Consider the following 21,759-nt stretch of genomic DNA (forward strand, 5'->3'; position numbering starts at 1 on the left):
GGAAAGGGAGAAAGAAGAAAGTAGAGGGAAAGAAAGAATAAGAATGAGGGAGAGGAAGAAAGTTGGGAAGGACGGAAGGAAGGAAGGAAGAAAGAAAGAAAAGAGGGAGCAGGAGGGAGAGAGGAAGGAAAGAGGTGAGAGAAAGAAGAGTAGGAAAGAAGGAATAAAGAAGGAAAGAAAAAGAAAGAGGGAGAGAAGACAGAGATAAAGAAGGAAGGAAGGAGAGGGAAAGAAAGAATAAGAACGAGAGAGAGGAAGAAAGAAAGGGAAGGGGGGTCGCCGCCTTGATTCAGCGCCAGAAAAGAGCGCGAAGGGACCCAGGGGCATAAAGCATTTCCCCAGCCCCAGCTGTTTGTCGGCGCTTTGTTGGCACGGCGCTTCAGCAGCAAGGTCCCACTGCTGGGTCCCGCTGGCTGGGGCGCTTGGCGGGCCACATGACAAGGTCTGGCGGGCCGGATTTGGCCCCCGGGCCTTGTGTTTGACACCCGTGCCCTAGGCTCTGTGGTTTAACCCACAACGCCACCTGCATCCCATAGTCCACTCCTAGCATGGCTTATATTTTAACACTTGCTGGATCCAGGAGTTCAGGAGGCTTGATTAAATTCTAACACTTGCTGGATCCAGAGATTATAGGTGTCTGGCACTCTCAAACTCATAACAATGCAAATATTTCTGTTGGCTTCTCGGCTTTCAAGTTATAAATAAGATGGGCACCCGAATACAAACAGCCCTGTTATCCCGGAGTAGTCCATTAGAGGGTGCCATTGGACCATTTGAAAAGCTGTTTAGCTTTTCTTTGTTTTGTGTCCAAAGGTGCATCTGCTGCCAGAGAAGAGGTGTTTCTTCTGCACCAAAGCATCTTGTGAATTTTTTGTTGTTGTTGACAATTGAAATTGGTAACCACACAATAAAATGCCTGCCACAATAAGGCAGGCATTTTATATTGGACGCTACCTAAAGTACAACAAAAGCACACTCTAAATTAAAGCACTGTTTTATATGTATAAGAAAGAAAAATTCCATACCTATGAGATCCAATGACTACCATGTATCTTGTGGCTCTAATTCAGTCTGGATAAGCGGCATTCCATTTTTGTGCGTTAATTTGGCTATGAAAAAGGTGGGTGTTCACTTTAAATGGAATTTGTGGGGAACTGGAATGGAATCCAGCTGCTGTAGGCTCTTTCTCTCAGCCCAACACCCATATGTGGATCTTTATCTGCTTTTAAATAACATAGACACATGTAATACAGTCTACTCTCAACTTACACATGGGTTTAATTCCAGGGATAGAGCATAAAGTCAAAATTGCAGAGTGAAAAAACTCTCTGACCACTGTAACAGATGCCACAGCTTTTGACCACTGGCTAGCTCCCCATGACACCTGACATTCACACTTGTGATTGTGTGGATAAAATAAACAGCGCTTATACACATGAAGCAGCCTTAAAATGTTTGACCCCAGAACTCGGGGCATATGCAGCATCTCCATAAAGTCTTGCCTACCGGCCCTCCCTGACATTATCATGGGCCAGGGTTGCATAGACACAAGGTTGGGGTATTATGGCAGGAGCAGCTGCTCGCTTGGTCCTCAGTGAGTTGTGTTTCAATACAGCATAGGAGACTTCAGCAGGGTCTGCTTCTCGGTAAGGTTCTGGGGCCTACAGACAGGGTAAAAAAAAGAGAATAATAATAATAATAATAATAATAATAATAATAATAATAATAATAATAAATAAGCAAGCCTGCAATCCACGGGTAGCTTATCTGCCCCTTCACATGCCGGACTACAACTCCCATCATCTTGACTATTGTTCATAGTGCTTAGGGTTGTCAGAGGTTGGAGTCAGGCAGCATCAAAAAAGGGACACATTGCATATCCATAATGGAATCGTAGACTAAGTTACAAGAGACTTAGTGCCACTGACCATTATTTATTTACTAGGGGGAAAGTGTCTGGCGTTGCCAGGGAATTCTTAGAAACAAACCAACCAAAGATTTTTAAATGGACAATATAATTTAGTTAGTTTTAAGGCTGTGTGGAGGCCCCAGCGTGATCCAGGAAACGTGATTCGGATCTAGCCCTGAATCAATATGTAGGAGGGGTGAATGTTTAGGTTTTTAAGAAGGGGTAATGAAACACTGCACCTCCTTTCCTCCTTCCACCCACCCACATTGGAACAAGAGGGTTCAGTCCTGCTGGGTGCCTGGTATCTCAGTGTTGATGAAAACTAATTTCTCTGGCTGAGAACTGTCATGCCCAGTTTCGCAGTGATACCTCAAAGGGTGTCTGAATGCACAGAGCACAGGCAGACAGACTACTTTCCAAAATGCATAGTAGATTGAGCACAGTCACAAAGGCAGCTTTGAAATCTAATATTAGAAATCAGGCTGGGTGAGACCCGAGTCCAGCCTCCTACAGCCTGTCCTCCAAATGCTTTGAACTACTTCTTTGGTGATCACTCGTAGCCGAGTAAGATTGTCTTCCATAAACACAGTTTTAACAATGGGTCCGTAAGTGACTGTGGAGGCCAATTCTGGATCCACACGTCCTTCCACAGTGGGGACATTGGTTTCCAGGCGGGAGTTGATCACGGTGTGGATTTGCCAAGCGTGCCTTCCTCTTAGCACATTTCTCCCTTGCGTCCTGAGATCGAGTTTCTTCAAAGCCCATGACACCTTTGGTAAAGGCTGTTCTCCAACTGGAGCGCTCGCAGGCCAGTGTTTCCCAGTTGTCAGTGTTTATACTACATTTTAAAAGATTTGCCTTGAGACAGTCTTTAAACCTTTTTTGTTGACCACCAGCATTACGCTTTCCATTTTTAAGTTTGGAATAGAGTAGTTGCTTTGGAAGACAATCATCAGGCATCCGCCCAACATGACCAGTCCAACGAAGTTGATGTTGAAGATCTTTGGTGATCTTTGCTTCTTCCAGTACACTGTATTCCCAAGTGATGCGTAAAGTTTTTCGGAGACACCGTTGATGGAATCTTTCAAGGAGTTGGAGATGGCGTTTATAAATGGTCCATGTTTCACAAGCATGCAGTAAGGTTGGTAGTACAATAGCTTTGTAAACAAGCACTTTAAACCAGATATTGGCTATGTTTACTGGAGTCTCTGGGAGTTGTAGTTCCAAATAACTGGAAGGCTAGAGGCTGCAGAACCATGTCTATTTCATCCCCAGTAAGAAGGATGCGTTGGCGCTGATTAAGAATGTGACAGTTCTGCTGAATCAGACCAAAAGCCCATCTAGTCTAGCATCCTGCTTCCACCAGTTGCTTGTCAAATGCCCACAAGCAGAATGAGCACAATAGCCCTTTCCCACATAGGATACTGATGTTTTTACTGTACCCTGGCATTGCTTGGCCACGAAACATGGGCTATTAAAATATTTCTAAATATAGAAAAAATGGAGACGTATGCTTTTCTAATAATAGAGTTGGGATTTAGCAGGAAGTTCACAATCATGATAAAGGTGTTCGTTCATAGGAATTTTTCTTACCGTGTTCATTGTCTGAGGCATTTCATTGGCCATGGAACCTGTAGATCAGATACAGATAATTATGAAATCATTTGCCTTGTCGATTTCAAATTAGAACTAGCAATACTGATCATTCCCTGCCCTGCCCCCCAAAATGTTAAACTTCCTCTTAGTGGAGGGAGCTTCTTGGGCAATGAATACTCTCCAAGATTACCAGTGAGGTATGCTTAAAAAAATTGTGAAATGGAAGGTCCACACAAACACACACACAAATAAAAAAATAAAAATCCACAGCTATATTTCTCTGCAGAAATTTTTCCATTTCTAGAAATGAATTTGTTCCATAATTTTCTTTAAAAAATAAATCAATAAAAACCAAGTCATATAATGCATGGATACAATACAAATCTATTTGGGCAACAGGAATGGATTCAATGCCAGTCAAATGTTAAAATCAAAGTTTGCAATTAAACTTTCTTCAGGTGACTATACCCAGGAATCACTTATCATTAAACATTCAGATCTAATCATGCTGAAATCTAACTTGAATCTCAACAATGTGAGGGAAGTGTATGCTATTGAGTTACATAAACCTGAACAAAATTATGTGCCAATAAAATAACTTAGGGAAGGACTGTTGCTTAGTAGAAAAACACACAGTTACATATTGCAGTTTAGCCTCCACACATTCACACTTTCTGTCTTTCAGCCTTCCAGGCACTAGGGGGCAGTGGCCTGTCTCCCTGCTTTCATTTGGCTTAGCGAGAAGGATGTCACAGAATTGGCAAGAGAAAAGAGAGGGCAAGTTTTACATTTATGAGGAAACATGCATAGGATTAGTTTTTGCAACTGGTTGGCTTCATTTCAAATGAGTAAACCTTTAGAATTAACTATTTCTAGTAATGACCGAATGGTTACTTAGTTTTGTTTAAGTTTAAACGTGCGCAGGATTACACCTTGCACTGTAAGGCAAGTGCTGCAAAAGCTCTACAATTAAAATTTTACATTTAAACTTTATTTGCAGGTATAGCGACCCCCCCCTTTAAAGAAGACTTTTCTTTCTTTTATATAGGGCCAAAAACAGACAACACTGATGTGCAACTCAAGGTAGTAAAACATTTCCACTGCATTCAGAGGTCCGCTCACCTTTTCTTCTTTTCCTGTACAGTACAAATATAAACAGGAGGAGGAGGAGGAAGAGGAGGAGGCCTGCTGCAATGCTTGCCCATATTATTGTCTGGGATTCCTCAGGCATATCTGCAAAATAATTCATGTCTTGTGTGCCAGTCCTGCATATGTTTTAACATAGCACCTGCAGGCAGTGTCAGAAGCTGATAGGAAACAAATCTGCTGTCAACAGAATCAAAGAATTGCAGAGTTGGAAGGGGCCCTGAGGGACATCTAGTCCAACCCATGCAGGGGTCACCAACCTTTTTGTGCACATGCACAAATCAGAGAAACTGGCACAGGCCGCTCACAACCAAGCACACACTGCAACCTATTCTACTGGACACGTCAGAATGCTTTTTCAAGCCTAATTTAAATGGAGGGTGGGAAGGGATACTGCAGGCGCCGTGTTGCCGACCCCTCATCTACGGCCACAAGCATCCCCAACTTGATGCGTTTGATTCCAGCTCCCATCATCCCTGGCCATGCTGGTCAACAGTCCTGAGCCAAAAGGACCAGTAATCTGGCAATCAACTTTGTTTGGCTATCTCTTTCCAATTTCTCAGGCAGAGCAAGGCCCTGAGAGTCTTTCTCCTGGTCAAGCCGGGTCACTGTGCGACTAACATGGGATGCAAATGATAAATAATAGGCCCTTTCGAACCCATTCCCGTTTCATTTCTGATCCTGCTTTTAGAGAAGTGGCACCTACGGAGGCTAAGAAGCTGGTTCCCCTCCTCCCTGCAGTGGGAGTCTCAGGCCCCCTGAAGCTCCTGCCTCCTACACAACAGGGAGCGAGACGGAAGGCAGGCGAAAGACAAGTACCAAACCAATCTTCTCACCTCTTACAACCAGCTCCGTGGCATTACTTGTCTCTGACCAGGCAAAGGGATTTCCCCAGCGGTGATATTGGCAGGTGTAGTTTCCTTCATCTTCCGACTCCACGTTGAGGAAAGGGAACTCGGCTCTGTTTCCCTCTGACTCCACCACCTGCGATGTTATCAGTTCCCCGGATTTGTATAGGGAGAAGTTCAGACCCTTTTCTGGCCCCTGGCACTCGATGGTGATATTCTGTCCTGGGGAAATATGTTTGTTGGGCAGCACTTTGATGGAGGGTTTGGACAGGCTGGGATCTGGGTGCAAAGAAAACACTGTGAGAATGGTATGGAGGTAAGTGCCTTGATATTCTTCGCCTGCACTCTGCTACTTTTGATGAGATCAGCAGAAATATCTGCTGCACATCGCAAACTAGAACGATACTGCACATCGCAAACTAGACTTTTTTTGGGGTGGGTATTTGGTTTATTGTTTTTATTTTTATTTTATATATTGTGATCTTTTCTGTGAACCACCCTGAGACCTCTGGGTATAGGGCAGTATATAAATTCAACAAACAAACAAACAGACTTTTAATACATAATTTTAAAAATGCTTAGAATGGCTCTTTGCTTATGAAAAAATGGTTGTACGTAGGGATTGCTACTGTTTTGTCTTTAGTTAATGATGTCTGGAACAGTTGAAGAGAAGTGATGGCCCTCCAGATGTTGCAGACCTACATGCCATTGGCTACACTTGCTAGGACCCAGCAACATCTGGAAGGACTAAGGTCTGCATCTATCTATCTATCATCTATCTATCTATCTATCTATCTATCTATCTATCTATCTATCTATCTATCTATCTATCTTTCTATCTTTCTATCTTTCTATCTTTCTATCTTTCTATCTTTCTATCTAATCTATATCTATCCAAAGTAATAATCATAAATAAATAAGAATAAAATGTGCACCCCACCACCGAGACCATTCCATTGTAACTCTCCAACCTCCCAAAATTTCAACACCTCTTGCGATGGTTTGACCCCTTTCCGTTTTAACATTAAAAACAAACTCTACAAACACTTTCCTTCCCACCTTCAGAAGTTTCCAAGAGCCATGCACACGACACTCCCTTCTTCAATCCCAGCCAATCCGGAATATTTTATTCTATGCAAATTCTCCACCGGATGTACAGATGTTGAAAATGCAGAACATTCCCATTTTTTACCCTTTTGTGTCAATAGGAGGATGTATTTTGAACCTTACTTATTCTGTTGATGCGTCGGCTGTCACTGAAACCTGAGCACAGTTCAGCGAAGGCTGTTATGAAGCAATATCTACATTGGTAGAGACCCCCTTGGAATTCTTGGGCATTGTTAAAGGCAAATACAGCCTCCTTGGTTGCTATTTTCTCTGTCAGTTTTTTCTGCTGCCTATTTGCACCCATTTGTATATACAAAAAGAAGAGCCATTGTGGTAGTAAGTTGTTTTCTGCCTTGCAGCTGATTTTGACATTCCCCTCCTCGGCAAGCATTTCAGCTGAATTCACTGCGATGGAAGGCTTGGGATACAGCTGTCCTGCAAAAGGACGAGAACAAGAGTGAGATTTCAAAGCTGTAGTTCAGCCTTCTCAAATCAGTCCCAGGCAAAAGTCTGTCATATGGGAGAGGTTTGCATGTTCTGGAAGAATGCAAAACCCCGAGGATGGAGCGGAGGGTAAATGTTCATAAGAACTTGATGCTTCTAAGTTTTTTGTTTACAACTTCAGTTTAGAGATTGGACACGGGTGGTGCTGTGGGTTAAACCACAGAGCCTAGGGCTTGCTGATCAGAAGGTCGGCGGTTCAAATCCCCGCAATGGGGTGAGCTCCCGTTGCTCAGTCCCTGCTCCTGCCAACCTAGCAGTCTGAAAGCACATCAAAGAGCAAGTAGATAAATAGGGACCGCTCCGGCGGGAAGGTAAACGGCATTTCTGTGTACTGCTCTGGTTTGCCAGAAGCAGCTTTGTCATGCTGGCCACATGACCCAGAAGCTGTACACTGGCTCCCTCGGCCAGTAAAGCAAGATGAGCGCCGCAACCCCAGAGTCGTTCACAACTGGACCTAACGGTCAGGGGTCCCTTTACCTTTAACCTGGTACCTTCCATATGGCCACAACACCCATCATTGGCCAGGCTAGGGGGGAGATGGGTTCCTGAGAAGAGTTACTGTTTGCTGCAGTTCAATATGGCAGATCCAGGAAATCTTATAAGCTGAGTTACATTTCTGTTGCCTATTTCAGTGAACACTGTAGAAAGAATTAAGAACCAAGTATTTGGGTTCATTGGTCTTATCTGCATCTACACTGAATATCATGTGTATCCAACTATGTGATTGTAATTTTTATTTAAGACTCACAGTGGTTTTCCCCAGAAGTACTTAAGGGCACACAGTACTGGCACCTTCCCCCCCCCCCCCAAAAAGCACTGGTTAAGAGATTTTATTGAATTTCTGGCGTTCAGAAAACCAGAATCAACAAAGATCACGTAATTTTTGCAATATCTAGTACTAGTGGAGAACTGACAAAACAACAACAACAAAAACCAAAACTCAAAACAAAAACATTTTTTTTTATATCCTGCCCATCTGGCTGGGTTTCCCCAGCCACTCTGGGTAGCTCCCAACAGAATATTAAAAACACAATAAAACATCAAACATTAAAAACTTCTCTAAACAGGGCTGCCTTCAGATATCTTCTAAACGTCAGATAGCTGTTTAAGTCAGATAGTTCTCTCTTCCCAGCTGCTTCTGCTGTTCTTAAAGTCATGATCTGGAAAAGGGTGCTAGGGCTGGAGGGAGGGACGAGGCAGGTGGAAAAAGCCACTGCCGTATGGCCAGCATAATGTCTCTCTCCCCCCCCCCCCCGCTTTACATGCCAGTTGTGAAAATAGCATAAAAAGGCTAAGCCAGGCTCTCACCTTTTATGTAGACTTGGACAGGATCACTACGATATGAGCACCGTTGATCATAACCTGATTGGAAGCAATAGCTACACGTATATGTTCCGCCATCTGAAATTCTGGCATTGGCAATCTGAAATACAGCTGCACGCCTCTTGCTCACTGAATAATGACTTGGTGAACCACTTTCTTTGTGCAGATAGTAGATTGCAATTTCTTGGTAATTACTTGCACACTGTAAGATGATATTTTCCCCCAGGCTGAACACATTTGTGGGAACTGCTGAGATGGAAGGTTTAGGGTAAGCTTGTCCTGGACCGAAAAGGAGAACAAATGTGAGATTTGGAAGATGGTTCGCCCAGGAGGAAGACAACATAAGGCCCTGACTTTACCACATGCTAATTTATATGGGAAGATCCACATTTATAAATACAGTCGTACCTTGGTTCTTGACTGCCCTGCGAGCGACTCAAACGTTTTGGCTCCCGAAGGCCGCAAACCCAGAAGTGAATATTCTTTTTGCGAACGTTTTTTGGAAGCTGAATCTCCAACTCAGCTTCCGATTGAGCACAGGAAGCTCTTGCAGCCAATCAGAAGCCGTACCTCGTTTTTTGAACATTTTCAGAAGTCAAATGGACTTCCAGAATGGATTCCATTCGAGAACCAAGGTAAGACTGTAATTACTTTTTTTTTTTTAATGAATGTGCATTATTTTCACCCTAGTGGGGAAGACTGTGGTCAGGTGAGCTGTGTGTGCTCATTCCACTGTTCAGCTGCTAATGGTGGGTGAAACAAACACTAAAATAATGGGCTAATGCTGCCAATTTCTTCAAAAATCCAATACAATACAAGCAGCACACAAAGGCACAAGATTCAATCAAGTTTCAATCAAGTATTATTAGTACAAAAAGAAAACTAAGAGAACCATATACAAATGCTGACACAGAAGCCAAAAACCAAAAGTCAAGCAGATAGCATATACAAATCAATATAGTGGCAGCAGGTTGAATGAAGTATCAATGATAGACAGGCTGCCGGCGTTTTTCACCTGTTTCGCCCATATGACGGGCTTCCTTCAGTAGTTTCTCCTTCTGCTTTCTGTTATGTTTGATACAATCACTGGTGGTATAAACCAGGTCTTATTAGTATTCAGACTAAATTACTAATATACATCTAAACAAACAAATATCAAAGGCATTACTTCGTATGAAGTAATTCGTATGAAACCACTTATCTTGGCTTAGGCCACAATGCTCAAGTTCTTATTTCAAAAGGTTGTCTCATACAGCTTTTGATACATTTACATATTCACTGGTGATATAAATCAAATTCTAATTATTATTTGGACTAATACAGTAGTACAATTTCTAAAATATATGTCCATATAAAGAAATACTTACAATTCTTATGTTCAGAGTTTTCTTAGTTTGAGCATGTATTGACTAAGCAAAAATCCTGTGTTTGGAGCACACTTATATACAAAAGGTTGGTTCACAGGTGATAGTGATTAGGGATGACAATTAGGGGGGGCCAGAAGAATGTGAATACTAATAACACTTACAGTATCTCTATAATTTCTGTGTGTTATACTGCTGGTGTGTTAGTTTAAATGAATACAGAAAGGTCAAGATCTGAATTTAAATCGTCCGGTTGTAATGTCTTAAACATAAAAATCAATTTAGTTTCTTGTTGTCTCAATATTTTTTTAAAATGTCCTGCTTGTGGTATTTCTTGGGTGTATACTGCCAAATGCCAAAAACATTAGATCAGAGTCACTGTGCTTCATTTGTAAAACAATGAGGTGTAAGAGGAGCTTCCATCACTTTATTGCGGATGCGTGATCTATGTTCCCCTATACGTACCTTTAGTGATCGTGTAGTGATTCCTACATAAAATTTGTTGCAAGGGCACCGTATGCAATAAACTACGTTCTTAGACTTGCATGTGGTCATAGAGTTGACTTTAAAAGTGAACTGCATGTGTTCACTTTTTATTTCTTTTACTTGTAAACTGTAGGGGCACATATTGCATGAGCCGCATCTATAGTGGCCTTTAGTGACAGTGGATGATGATTCCAAACAATCAGCTTTGACCAATTGATTGTGCAAAGTTCCTTTCTTCCTCAACCCTAAAAGGGGGGATCTTTACAGCCAGGTATGTCTTCCACAATATGCCAATGTTTGTATATAATATTTCTAATGTGGCTGGCCAGGGGTGTGAAATCCATCCCCATGACTAGGTGGCTGGGTTTTCTGTTTTTGATACTATCAGACCGTGTTTCAAGTAATTTTTTTCGGTTACGACTGTCTACAGGTCTATATGTGTCCTGTATGATACAATTAGGGTAACCCCGGTTAATGAGAGCTTTTCCTAGCTGATAAGCTGCATTTCTGTAGTCTCTTTTGTCAGTAGCATTCCTTTTCAATCTAATTAACTGTCCGTATGGTAAATTTCTTTTTAAATTTGAAGGGTGACTTGAAGAGTAATGGAGTAGGGAGTAGCAATCTGTTAGTTTCTTATATGGTTTGAATGCCAAAGTGTTTCTATTTGAAATGTAAACCACCATATCCAAAAATGGAATTTCTTTTTTGGGATACTGGCAAGTAAATTTTAAATGGGGGTCCAATGTGTTCACCCATTCTTGGAATGCAATACACGTTGCTTCAGATTTAAAAATTATAAGCAAATCATCAATGTATCTCTTAATCAAAATGATGTCATTTGTAAAGGGGTTGGATTCAGAAAAAAATGTTTGTTTTCAAAGTCAATCATGTGAATGTTCGCTACCGATGGGGCCAATGCCGCACCCATGGCAACCCCCTTGGTTTGGATGTAAAAGTCATTTTTGTACCTAAAGAAATTGTTTTCAAAAACAATATCCAATAGTAGGATTAAAAAATGATAAGGAGGGGTTTGTTCTTGTCTGGAACGTAATAAATTTTCAATGGTCCCTCTTATGGTCTCCAATGGGATATTAGTGTAAAGAGAGCCTACTTCGAGTGTTGCCAGGATCGCTCCTCTAGGTATGGGGAAATCTTCCAGTTTAGCAATGAGATCTTTAGTGTCTCGAATATATGCATAGCTGCCAAGTTTTCCCTTTTGTCGCGAGGAAGCCTATTCAGCATAAGGGAAAATCCCTTTAAAAAAGGGATAACTTGGCAGCTATGAATATATGTGGTGGTGGCAGTAGAGTATTCAAATATGAATGAGTCTAAGTACTTGGATAAAGGTTCGGTAAGTGAACCAACAGCTGAAACAATAGGACGGCCAGGGGGTGGTGTGATATTTTTATGGATCTTAGGGAGAATGTGGATTTTTGCAAAGTAGAAACTCGGCAGTTTGTATAGAAATATAGTCTAGCACTAGAGCCTCATTGACCATGATACGAATAAGGTTAGAGACTTTCTGAGTAGGATCATGACTAAGAGGTAAATAATATTTTCTATCGGCCAATTGCCTGATTATTTCCTGTTCATAAGTGACTGTGTCCATTAAGACAATTGCCCCTCCTTTGTCCGCAGGTTTGATTGTGATCGAACGGTCATTCGCCAAGTTATGAATTAGCTCTTGTTGTTCTCTAGTTATATTATGTCAGTGGGGATATGACGTTTTTCCAATCTGTCTAAATCTTTTATAATTTCATGATGAAAAGCTTCTATCCTAAAATCCTGGTTGTGGGGGATGAAGGTTGATTTAGTTTTAAAAGGAGTACTAGTGTCCAAGGTATCAGTATTGGACTGAAATAATAATTTTAATTTCAGTTGACGGATCATTTTATACACATCAATGCGAGTACTTAGAGCTGAATATTTTTGAGTGGGAGCGAAAATTAAGCCTAAACTGAGCACTGTCAACTCATCCGAGGAGAGTGTCCGGCTTGACAGATTAACAACAGTTATCTGTTCTTCCCTCTGCCCCTGCACCTGTGAGGGTCATACTGTGTATATTGTCTGGGTCTTAATTGTCTGAACTCGGATGTTGATTCTGATGATCCTCTACTGGAAATGCTGCTACTGTTCTAATCTGGGATAGTAGTGGGATAGTAGTGTCGTTTCTTGTTTGTGGATATCTAGTTTTTCTGTCAAAAAACCTGTTGTTTCTATTTTCATATTTAGACCAATTGTATACTCTATTGTTCACATAATCATCTTTATCTCTGTTGAATTTTTTCCTTTTATATAATTTTAACTCCTTATTGAATTCATTAATGGAATCTTCAAAAAAAAATTATTTCTCTATCAAATGTGGTTTTGTCACTTTCGTTCTTGAAGTCTTTTTTAATCCTCTCTATTTCATGGTCAAATTTATTCATTTCGGACTTAGATTTTTCAAAGATTAGTAACATTAAATCAATGGCGCATCTATTGAGTTACCAGTCCATTTCATGACAAATTCTTCATCTCCTTTGTAAAGACTGGGTTGTTTAAGAACCCTTAATCCCCTTGGAATCCTATTGGATCTAACATATTCCGAGAGCGTAGATGCATGTGAATATGCTCTAGTTCTTTTCCTCCCCAAGTCCATTAAATCCTCTAAAACATTCACCATGTCCCTCCCTTCTTCCTCATCTAAGGGAAAATCCCCTACAATGCGGGATTGTTCTTCTTCAGTGTAACCAAACACAGGGGTGCCAGAAGCCATAGGTACAACAAAAACAGAGATAATGGGCTAATGCTGCCAATTTCTTCAAAAGTCCAAAACAATACAAGCAGTCCAAATACCTGGTTTATACCACCAGTGATTGTATCAAACATAACAGAAAGCAGAAGGAGAAACTACTGAAGAAGCCCGTCATATGGGCGAAACAGGTGAAAAACGCCGGCAGCCTGTCTATCATTGACACTTCGTTCGACCTGCTGCCACTTTGCTGACCGCTACATAGCCTCAAAGACCATAAAGACTGGTTTGCCTTTCGGTATTGATTTGTATATGCTCTCTGCTTGACTTTTGGTTTTGGCTTCTGTGTCAGCGTTTGTATATGGTTCTCTTAGTTTTCTTTTTGTACTAATAATACTTGATTGAAACTTGATTGAATCTTGTGCCTTTGTGTGCTGCTTGTATTGTATTGGATTTTTGAAGAAATTGGCAGCATTAGCCCATTATTTTAGTGTTTGTTTCACCCACCATTAGCAGCTGAACAGTGGAATGAGCACACACAGCTCACCTGACCACAGTCTTCCCCACTAGGGTGAAAATAATGCACATTCATTAAAAAAAATTAGTAATTACAGTCTTACCTTGGTTCTCGAATGGAATCCATTCTGGAAGTCCATTTGACTTCTGAAAACGTTCAAAAAATGAGGTACGGCTTCTGATTGGCTGCAAGAGCTTCCTGTGCTCAATCGGAAGCTGAGTTGGAGATTCAGCTTCCAAAAAACGTTCGCAAACAGAATACTCACTTCTGGGTTTGCGGCCTTCGGGAGCCAAAACGTTTGAGTCGCAAGGCAGTCTGTCTATAATTGACACTTCGTTCGACCTGCTGCCACTTTGCTGACCACTACATAGCCTCAAAGACCATAAAGACTGGTTTGCCTTTCGGTATTGATTTGTATATGCTCTCTGCTTGACTTTTGGTTTTGGCTTCTGTGTCAGTGTTTGTATATGGTTCTCTTATTGTTTTCTTTTTGTACTAATAATACTTGATTGAAACTTGATTGAATCTTGTGCCTTTGCGTGTTGCTTGTATTGTATTGGGCTATTGGTGGGTGGGCAACTTCAAGACCCCCTCCTGCTTTCCCTTCTTATGGTTTTTAAAACTGAACTTGGACAGCTTTTCAAACAGAGGACTGCTCTCTGTAATGCAGAACATAAGGCCACCTCACTGGCCTATCAGAATGAGTTGGTAGAAGGCACTCTCTGTTCTACTGCAGCTACTCAAGCTTTGTCATGCAAGTTCCCCCAGGGGCCAACCAGATGTCTGTGGGAAGCCCAAGAGCAGGACTGAGAGCAGCAGAGCATTCTCCCCACTTGTGATTCTCAGCAACTGCTATTCAGAAGTTTACTGCCTCTGGCAGTGCAGGTAGGATGTAGCCATCATGTCTAGTTGCTCAATCTAAGGCAGGCATCCCCAAACTGCGGCCCTGCAGATGTTTTGGCCTACAACTCCCATGATCCCTAGCTAACAGGACCAGTGGTCAGGGATGATGGGAATTGTAGTCCCAAACATCTGGAGGGCCAAAGTTTGGGGATGCCTGATCTAAGGTTACACTGGGGGAATTGCATTTTTGTGTGTAGATTGCCTAAAGCAGGCATGTCCAACAGTTAGATCGTGATCTACCGGTAGATCACTGGACGTCTGTGGTAGTTCACTGGCAGATCACTGTGTCCCCCCAAAGAGGCTCAACAACTTTGGCTCCCCTAAAAAAAGCTCAACATTTTTGCCCTGCACCCCCTAAAATGTGGCTTTCCTCCTCTCTGAAAGAAGCTCAACAACTGTGACCTGAACCCCTAAAAAACAGGGCTTTTCTTCAAAAAAAAAAGCTCAACAACTTTGACCTGAACCCCCCAAAAGGGGGTAGATCACCACCAGTTTTTAACTCTGTGAGTAGATCTCAGTCTCTTGGGAGTTGGCCACCCCTGGCCTAAAGGCAAATAAATAGGGATGGGCTTCATACCATGGATAATATGGATTGATATAAAATATAGATTATGAAATAATATGCAGTTGTAAATGTTGGCAATAGGACTCATGGAGGGTGTGGGGGGAAGTCCTGAGATTCAGAATAATCTCTATACAGTGGAACCTCAGTTGTCAAACATAATCCATTCCAGAAGAACGTTCGACTTCCGAAATGTTTGACAACCGAGGCGCAATTGCCAGTCGGCAAAATCCATTGAAAAAATGGAGAAATGCGCCCTGGAAGCCATTCGACTTCTGAGGCATGTTCGACAACGGAAGCTTTCACTTCCAGGTTATTTGAAAGCCGAAATGTTCAACTTCCAAAGCGACAACCGAGGTTCCGCTGTCTAGCAATTTGCATTTGGATTATTACAATTTTATTTTTTGTATAATCAAATAAAAATGATTTTTTAAAAAAATCTAATCAAAACATCAATAAATGTACACTTTGACCCAAAAAGAGAAAGAAAGAAATAGGGATGGGATATTCCTGTATCTTTAAGATTTACATAGATCAGAGAACATTTGGTAGGCCTCCATTGTTAGTGTGCAGACGTAAGAAAAACAGATTTGGTTGGGGGAAACTGTTACAGTTAGTTCCCACTCCGCCCCATCTATCTTCCCCTGGCCCCATGTTCATATTTATCACCCGAGGAGACTCACCTCCAGAGATCTGCCACTGTCCAGCCAGCAGGAATCCTGGAAAGGAGATGGTTGCATTAGCGGCAATATAGCTGAGCAGCAGGAACCACAACTGGGTCACTAGTCTTTCCACCAGGCAATTGCACAACCCTCAGTCCCTTCACCCTTTCAGCTGAGATACCAACCGATAAAGAGGATGTTGAAAGAGAGCCTCATGATGAAGGAGCACCTAGCCCTGTAGTCCAGTGTCCTGTGTCCCCCAAGATGTGTGCTGTCCCCGGAATGAAGATCTCGGAGGGAGGCTGCAACATGGCTCTGCAACACAGTTCTTCCCTTTGATGTACACATACTCTGTGATGCACAGTTGAGCAGCACTGGAAGTGCCTCGCAAGCCACTTCCCTTTTTTTACTACTATGCTGCAGTCATATTCTGCAAAATCATCTTGGAGTAGATCATGTGCTTTCATATATAATTCAAAATTGGGTCATCTAGTCCAACCCCCTGCAATGTAGGTGGGTTTAGTTTTTTTTCGCCCAAGGTGGGGCTTGAACCCACAAGCCTGAGAAAAAGAGTCTTGTGCTCTGCTGACTGAGCTATCCCAGAGCTGCATTCTCCCATGGATGGTCCAGGAATCAGCATGTTTTTACATGAGTAGAATGTGTCCTTTTATTTAAAATGCATCTCTGGGTTATTTGTGGGGCCTGCCTGGTGTTTTTACATGAGTAGAATTTGCCCTTTTATTTAAAATGCATCTCTGGGTTATTTGTGGGGCATAGGAATTGGTTTTGTTTTCTTTTCCAAAATATAGTCTGCCCCCCCCCACAAGGTCTGAGGGACAGTGGACCGGCCCCCTGCTGAAAAAGTTTGCTGACCCCTGCTTTAAGCCCTAACCCTAATGTCACAACTCCTTCAAGCAACAATCAAATGCTACATGTGGTTGTCTGCAGAGAATCCACTGCATGGACACACATGTAAGGACTCTGGGTGATTGTGAACCCTGGTTGCATATGCCTAGGTGCCTGCAGGTGGAATGTGTTAGAGTTAGACTATACTGAAATGGCCAAAGTGACCAGAAAACTCAGAGACCAAGAAGACAAGAAATTCAAGAAAGAATGGGGGAAGTTTATAATTTATTTAGGAGACCAGTGTAAGCAGATGAAAACATTAGCAGGATTTTAATCTCACTTGTAATGTAACAAATACAATGGATGATATGGATAGATACAAAACATAGACTATGAAATAATATGCAGTTGGAAATGGTGACAATAGGACCCATGCTGGGGATGGGGGAGGGGAAGTCTTGAGATTCGGAGGAATCTCTTTTATGGATATGTATTTGGTATTTGTAATTAATTTACATTTGCAAAATCAAATAAAAATGATTTCAAAAAAAGAAAAAAAACTATCACTTTTGGCATTCGTTGGGTTCAGTAATGCTCTTTGCTGGGTTCAGAAAAGGACAACCCAAAAGATCGGGGGTGGTGGTGGTGGTGGAGACGCTTCAGGTTACAGACTCCGCTAACCCAGAAATAGTACCTCGGGTTAAGAACTTTACTTCAGGATGAGAACAGACATGGCGCTGTGGCAGCGGGAGGCCCTATTAGCTTAAGTGGTACCTCAGGTTAAGAACAGTTTCAGGTTAAGAACGGACCTCTGGAACGAATTAAGTTCTTAACCCGAGGTACCACTGTATTTGGAAAGGTTGCAACATTTGGGACTGTTTAAAGGGAGAGGTGACATAATGGAAGTCTATAAAATCACACATGGCATTGAGAAAGTGAGTAGACACCCCTCTCACACACTAGAGCCCATCGACATCCAAGGAATGCAGAGCGGATAAACTGCTCCACGCAGTGCATGTTAGCTAAACTATGGAACTCACTGGCACAGGAGGCAATGATAGCCACCAACTTGGATGACTTTAAATGAGGACTGGACACACCCATGAAGGACAAGGCTTTCAATGGCTATTAGCCCTTATGGCTATGCTGTACCTCTACTGTCAGAGGCATTATGCAGGCGGCTCACTACAGGATCCAAGCCAGCTTTCTTTGGAAAGAGGTGGAATGGGGGTATGCCTCTGAATACCAATTGTTGCCAATAGCAAATGGGAAAGTGCTGCTCCGCTCATTTCTGGCTTACGGGCTTCCCACTGGCGTCTAGTTGGCTAAGGTAAGAGCAGGATACTGGGCTTGATCCAGCAGGCTTGTCTTATGTAGTTCTGTGGCAAGACTAAGAGAGCGGGAGAGCCAGGATTCTCAAGTCAAATATTGCCTCAGAAAATAAAAACCAGAGTATGAGTGGCTGCCAGAGTGGGGAAGGAGCCTGGAGCTGACAATGTTTCCCTCTGGAGTTTGCACATTCTCATTTGACTCATCCAGGGCCTGTAGTTACAGGAAGACAAATGACTGCATATGTCGCCTTTCATCTGCCACAGACTTCATTACCTAATCTTACAGAAAGAGGATCTCTTCATAGGACTGCCGTTCGTGTTCCCCCTGCTACTCCTCTTCCTGAGGCAACTTCCTTAATATTTGACTTTCCCGAACATGACACAGTATTGGAGATGTGACTTTTCCCCTTTGTTAAAAAATTGTATTTTACTGATTTTCAGTTACAAATGAATTGGCTCTGAAAAGGGAGGAAAGAAAAATTGATATCAATGATGACAACAGCTTGGAGTACAGAGCCATTGCAGAAATGGGGAAAGTATAGCAGGAGCAATCACAGCTGTGGTTCACTTGATATACATTAGTGGGATGGAGGTGACATTCTCTAATGTTCGGTGTCTTGCTGGTGGCTGGAAGCCATGCTTGATGGTTTGTGCATATGCAATAAAAGTTTGCAAGGCTGTTAGTTTGTCCTTAAGTGTAGAGTTCCATATCTGTGACATCCAAGCTTCAAAGAGATTTACATTGAGAGTCCTCCAGTACGTGACCATTCTTAATCTGGCAGCAGTTAGCACCTGGGTAATAATATAGTACACATTCCTTGGGCATCTAAAGGAAAATAAAATATGGGGTCTGATTCCATAATCTGGTTTATGGTTTGGAAAACCTTTTCCCCAAAGGGAACAATCTTTGGACAGCACTGCCACATGGTGTACAGTAATTCCAGGAAGTTTGCAATCTCACCGGCATAATGGAATGAGATTTCTCCATTGTTCTGCCCAAACACTGAGGTGCAGCGCCGAGGGCCTTCTGGAGGTTCCCTCACTGCAAGAAGCAAAGCTACAGGGAACCAGGCAGAGGGCCTTCTTGGTAGTAGCGCCCGCCCTGTGGAATGCCCTCCCATCAGAGGTCAAAGAGATAAACAACTACTTGACATTTAGAAGACATATGAAGGTAGCCCTGTTTAGGGAAGTTTTTAATGTGTGACAACTATATATATATAAATGTAAACTGGGCATGTGGGTGTGTGTCCACTTTTCTCCGAAACCGCTTGACCAATTGCGTTCAAATTTGGACACAACATCCCAAGCGAATATGAGAGTGACCATATACAGGTTGCGTAGACAGATGTCACACCTGGGCCACGTAAATCCCCCAAAACCCTGTCTTCCAGAACTCACAAATCACCCTCAAGTGCATGCTGGGAGCACAGGAGATGTTGCAAAACAGTGCCCTCTAGTGACTGCTACACTGGTACTGCAACTAGGAAAGCTTCCTTCTCCACAGCATCTCGCCTCAGCTTCGTAGACTGGGCTGAGGGGCCGGGATAGTTCACGGGTCGGGACAGGGTGGGGCCACTCACAGGGATGAGCTGGGGGGGGGGAGGAAACAGAATACCTCGTGGGTCGGAACAGGAGGGAGGCATTCACAGGGATGAGCCTCAGCAACGTGTGGCCGGGCCAGCTAGTTTTAATGTATTTTTAATCTTTGTTGGAAGTTGCCCAGAGTGGCTGGGGAAACCCAGCCAGATGGGCGGGGTACAAATAATAATAAGTATTTGCAACTATGTTTGGAATAGAATCAGAAATGTATCTTAATTTTCAAACTACAGTAAAAGTCACTGTAACAGATGCAAATCACAAATGTACATTTATTTGCCAAGCTGATAGACATTGTAAACCTTTCAGGGAAACATTGAAACATATATTCCTCTTGCTCAACCTCCAGAAACATGAACTGCTAGACTTCTAATCTGCCTTCAGAAAACTGGTCTTTCATTTATAGGCTCAGCTCACTAGTACGGCTAAAGAACACTTCAGATTTTGTTGTTTTGAGTTTCTTTAGCTCATCTTGTTGATATTCCAGCTGAACTATTTAAAATTTTAAAAGGTGATGCTGTTAAGGTGCTACACCCAATATGCCAGCAAGTTTGGAAAACTCAGCAATGGCCAGAGGATTGGAGAAGATCAGTCTACATCCCAATTCCAAAGAAGGGCAGTGCCAAAGAATGCTCCAACTACCGCACAATTGCGCTCATTTCACACGCTAGCAAGGTTATGCTTAAAATTCTACAAGGCAGGCTTAGGCAGTATGTGGACTGAGAACTCACAGAAGTGCAAGCTGGATTTTGAAGGGGCAGAGGAACCAGAGACCAAATAGCAAACATGTGCTGGATTATGGAGAAAGCTAGAGAGTTCCAGAAAAGCGTCTACTTCTGCTTCATTGACTATGCAAAAGCCTTTGACTGTGTCGACCACAGCAAACTATGGCAAGTTCTTAAAGAAATGGGAGTGCCTGATCACCTCATCTGTCTCCTGAGAAATCTCTATGTGGGACAAGAAGCTACAGTTAGAACTGGATATGGAACAACTGAGTGGTTCAAAATTGGGAAAGGAGTATGACAAGGTTGTATATTGTCTCCCTGCTTATTTAACTTATATGCAGAATTCATCATGCGAAAGGCTGGACTAGATGAATCCCAAGCCGGAAGTAAGATTTCCGGAAGAAATATCAACAACCTCAGATATGCAGATGACACAACCTTGATGGCAGAAAATGAGGAGGAATTAAAGAACCTTTTAATGAGGGTGAAAGAGGAGAGTGCAAAATATGGTCTGAAGCTCAACATCAAAAAAACCAAGATCATGGCTACTGGTCCCATCACCTCCTGGTAAATAGAAGGGGAAGAAATGGAGGCAGTGAGAGATTTTACTTTCTTGAGCTCCTTGATCACTGCAGATGGTGACAGCAGTCACGAAATTAAAAGACGCCTGCTTCTTGGGAGAAAAGCAATGACAAACCTAGACAACATCTTAAAAAGCAGAGGCATCAACTTGCCTACAAAGGTCCGTATGGTTAAAGCTATGGTTTTCCCAGTAGTGATGTATGGAAGTGAGAGCTGGACCATCAATCGCCGAAGAATTGATGCTTTTGAATTATGGTGCTGGAGGAGACTCTTGAGAGTCCCATGGACTGCAAGAAGATCAAACCTATCCATTCTGAAGGAAATCAGCCCTGAGTGCTCACTGGAAGGACAGATCCTGAAGCGGAGGCTCCAATACTTTGGCCACCTCATGAGAAGAGAAGACTCCCTGGAAAAGACCCTGATATTGGGAAAGATTGAGGGCACTAGGAGAAGGGGACAACAGAGGACGAGATGGTTGGACAGTGTTCTCGAAGCTACGAACATGAGTTTGACCAAACTGCAGGAGGCAGTGCAAGACAGGAGTGCCTGGCGTGCTATGGTCCATGGGGTCACGAAGAGTCAGACACGACTAAACGACTAAACAACAACAAAGCTCATCTTGGCCTGGAATCTTAGCAAGTCACAGTTTGACATAATATATTGGGTGCTTTGCATCTGCAGGGATGCAACTTTCTTCTTGAGTTTCAATTCCACCCTTCGCTGTGGGGCGAGCACTGAACAAGTCAGCAGGAAGAGTAGAAGTATTGCGGCAGCAGCAATAGAAGAGGCAGCTCCTTTTCTATTTGTTTGAAAGTGAAAGTGCAGCAGCAGCAGCTGCAACCACAGCAAGGCTCTGGTCTCGGGCCACAATGTTTAGCCTCAGCATCCTGCTCTGAGGACATCCCCAATATTCCAGTGTGGTCTGGCTTACATCTTCTTAGATGTGCAACTCTCTCTTCCTCTGTCCTGGTTTAAGAAATAGCTTTCCCCCACCTCTCTCTCCGTTTCATTTCTGCCC

At 42.6% G+C, this 21,759-nt stretch overlaps 1 protein-coding gene across 1 annotated transcript; it reads right to left on the minus strand.

Annotated features, from left to right (window-relative positions):
* Nucleotides 1–76: 76 nt before the first annotated feature.
* LOC118094432 (immunoglobulin superfamily member 1-like) lies at nucleotides 77–15,981 on the minus strand. Its single transcript, XM_060281630.1, has 8 exons — nucleotides 15,847–15,981; nucleotides 15,683–15,718; nucleotides 8,419–8,712; nucleotides 6,730–7,041; nucleotides 5,488–5,778; nucleotides 4,628–4,738; nucleotides 3,503–3,540; nucleotides 77–1,661 (listed from the first exon to the last, which is right to left on the minus strand). The coding sequence occupies exons 1-8, from the start codon at nucleotides 15,875–15,877 to the stop codon at nucleotides 1,503–1,505; spliced, it is 1,272 nt and encodes a 423-aa protein (XP_060137613.1). The 5' UTR covers nucleotides 15,878–15,981; the 3' UTR covers nucleotides 77–1,502.
* Nucleotides 15,982–21,759: the final 5,778 nt, after the last annotated feature.

Source organism: Zootoca vivipara, chromosome 13 (genome assembly GCF_963506605.1).
Source record: "Zootoca vivipara chromosome 13, rZooViv1.1, whole genome shotgun sequence".
In the NCBI taxonomy this organism is placed as follows: Eukaryota; Metazoa; Chordata; class Lepidosauria; order Squamata; family Lacertidae; genus Zootoca; species Zootoca vivipara.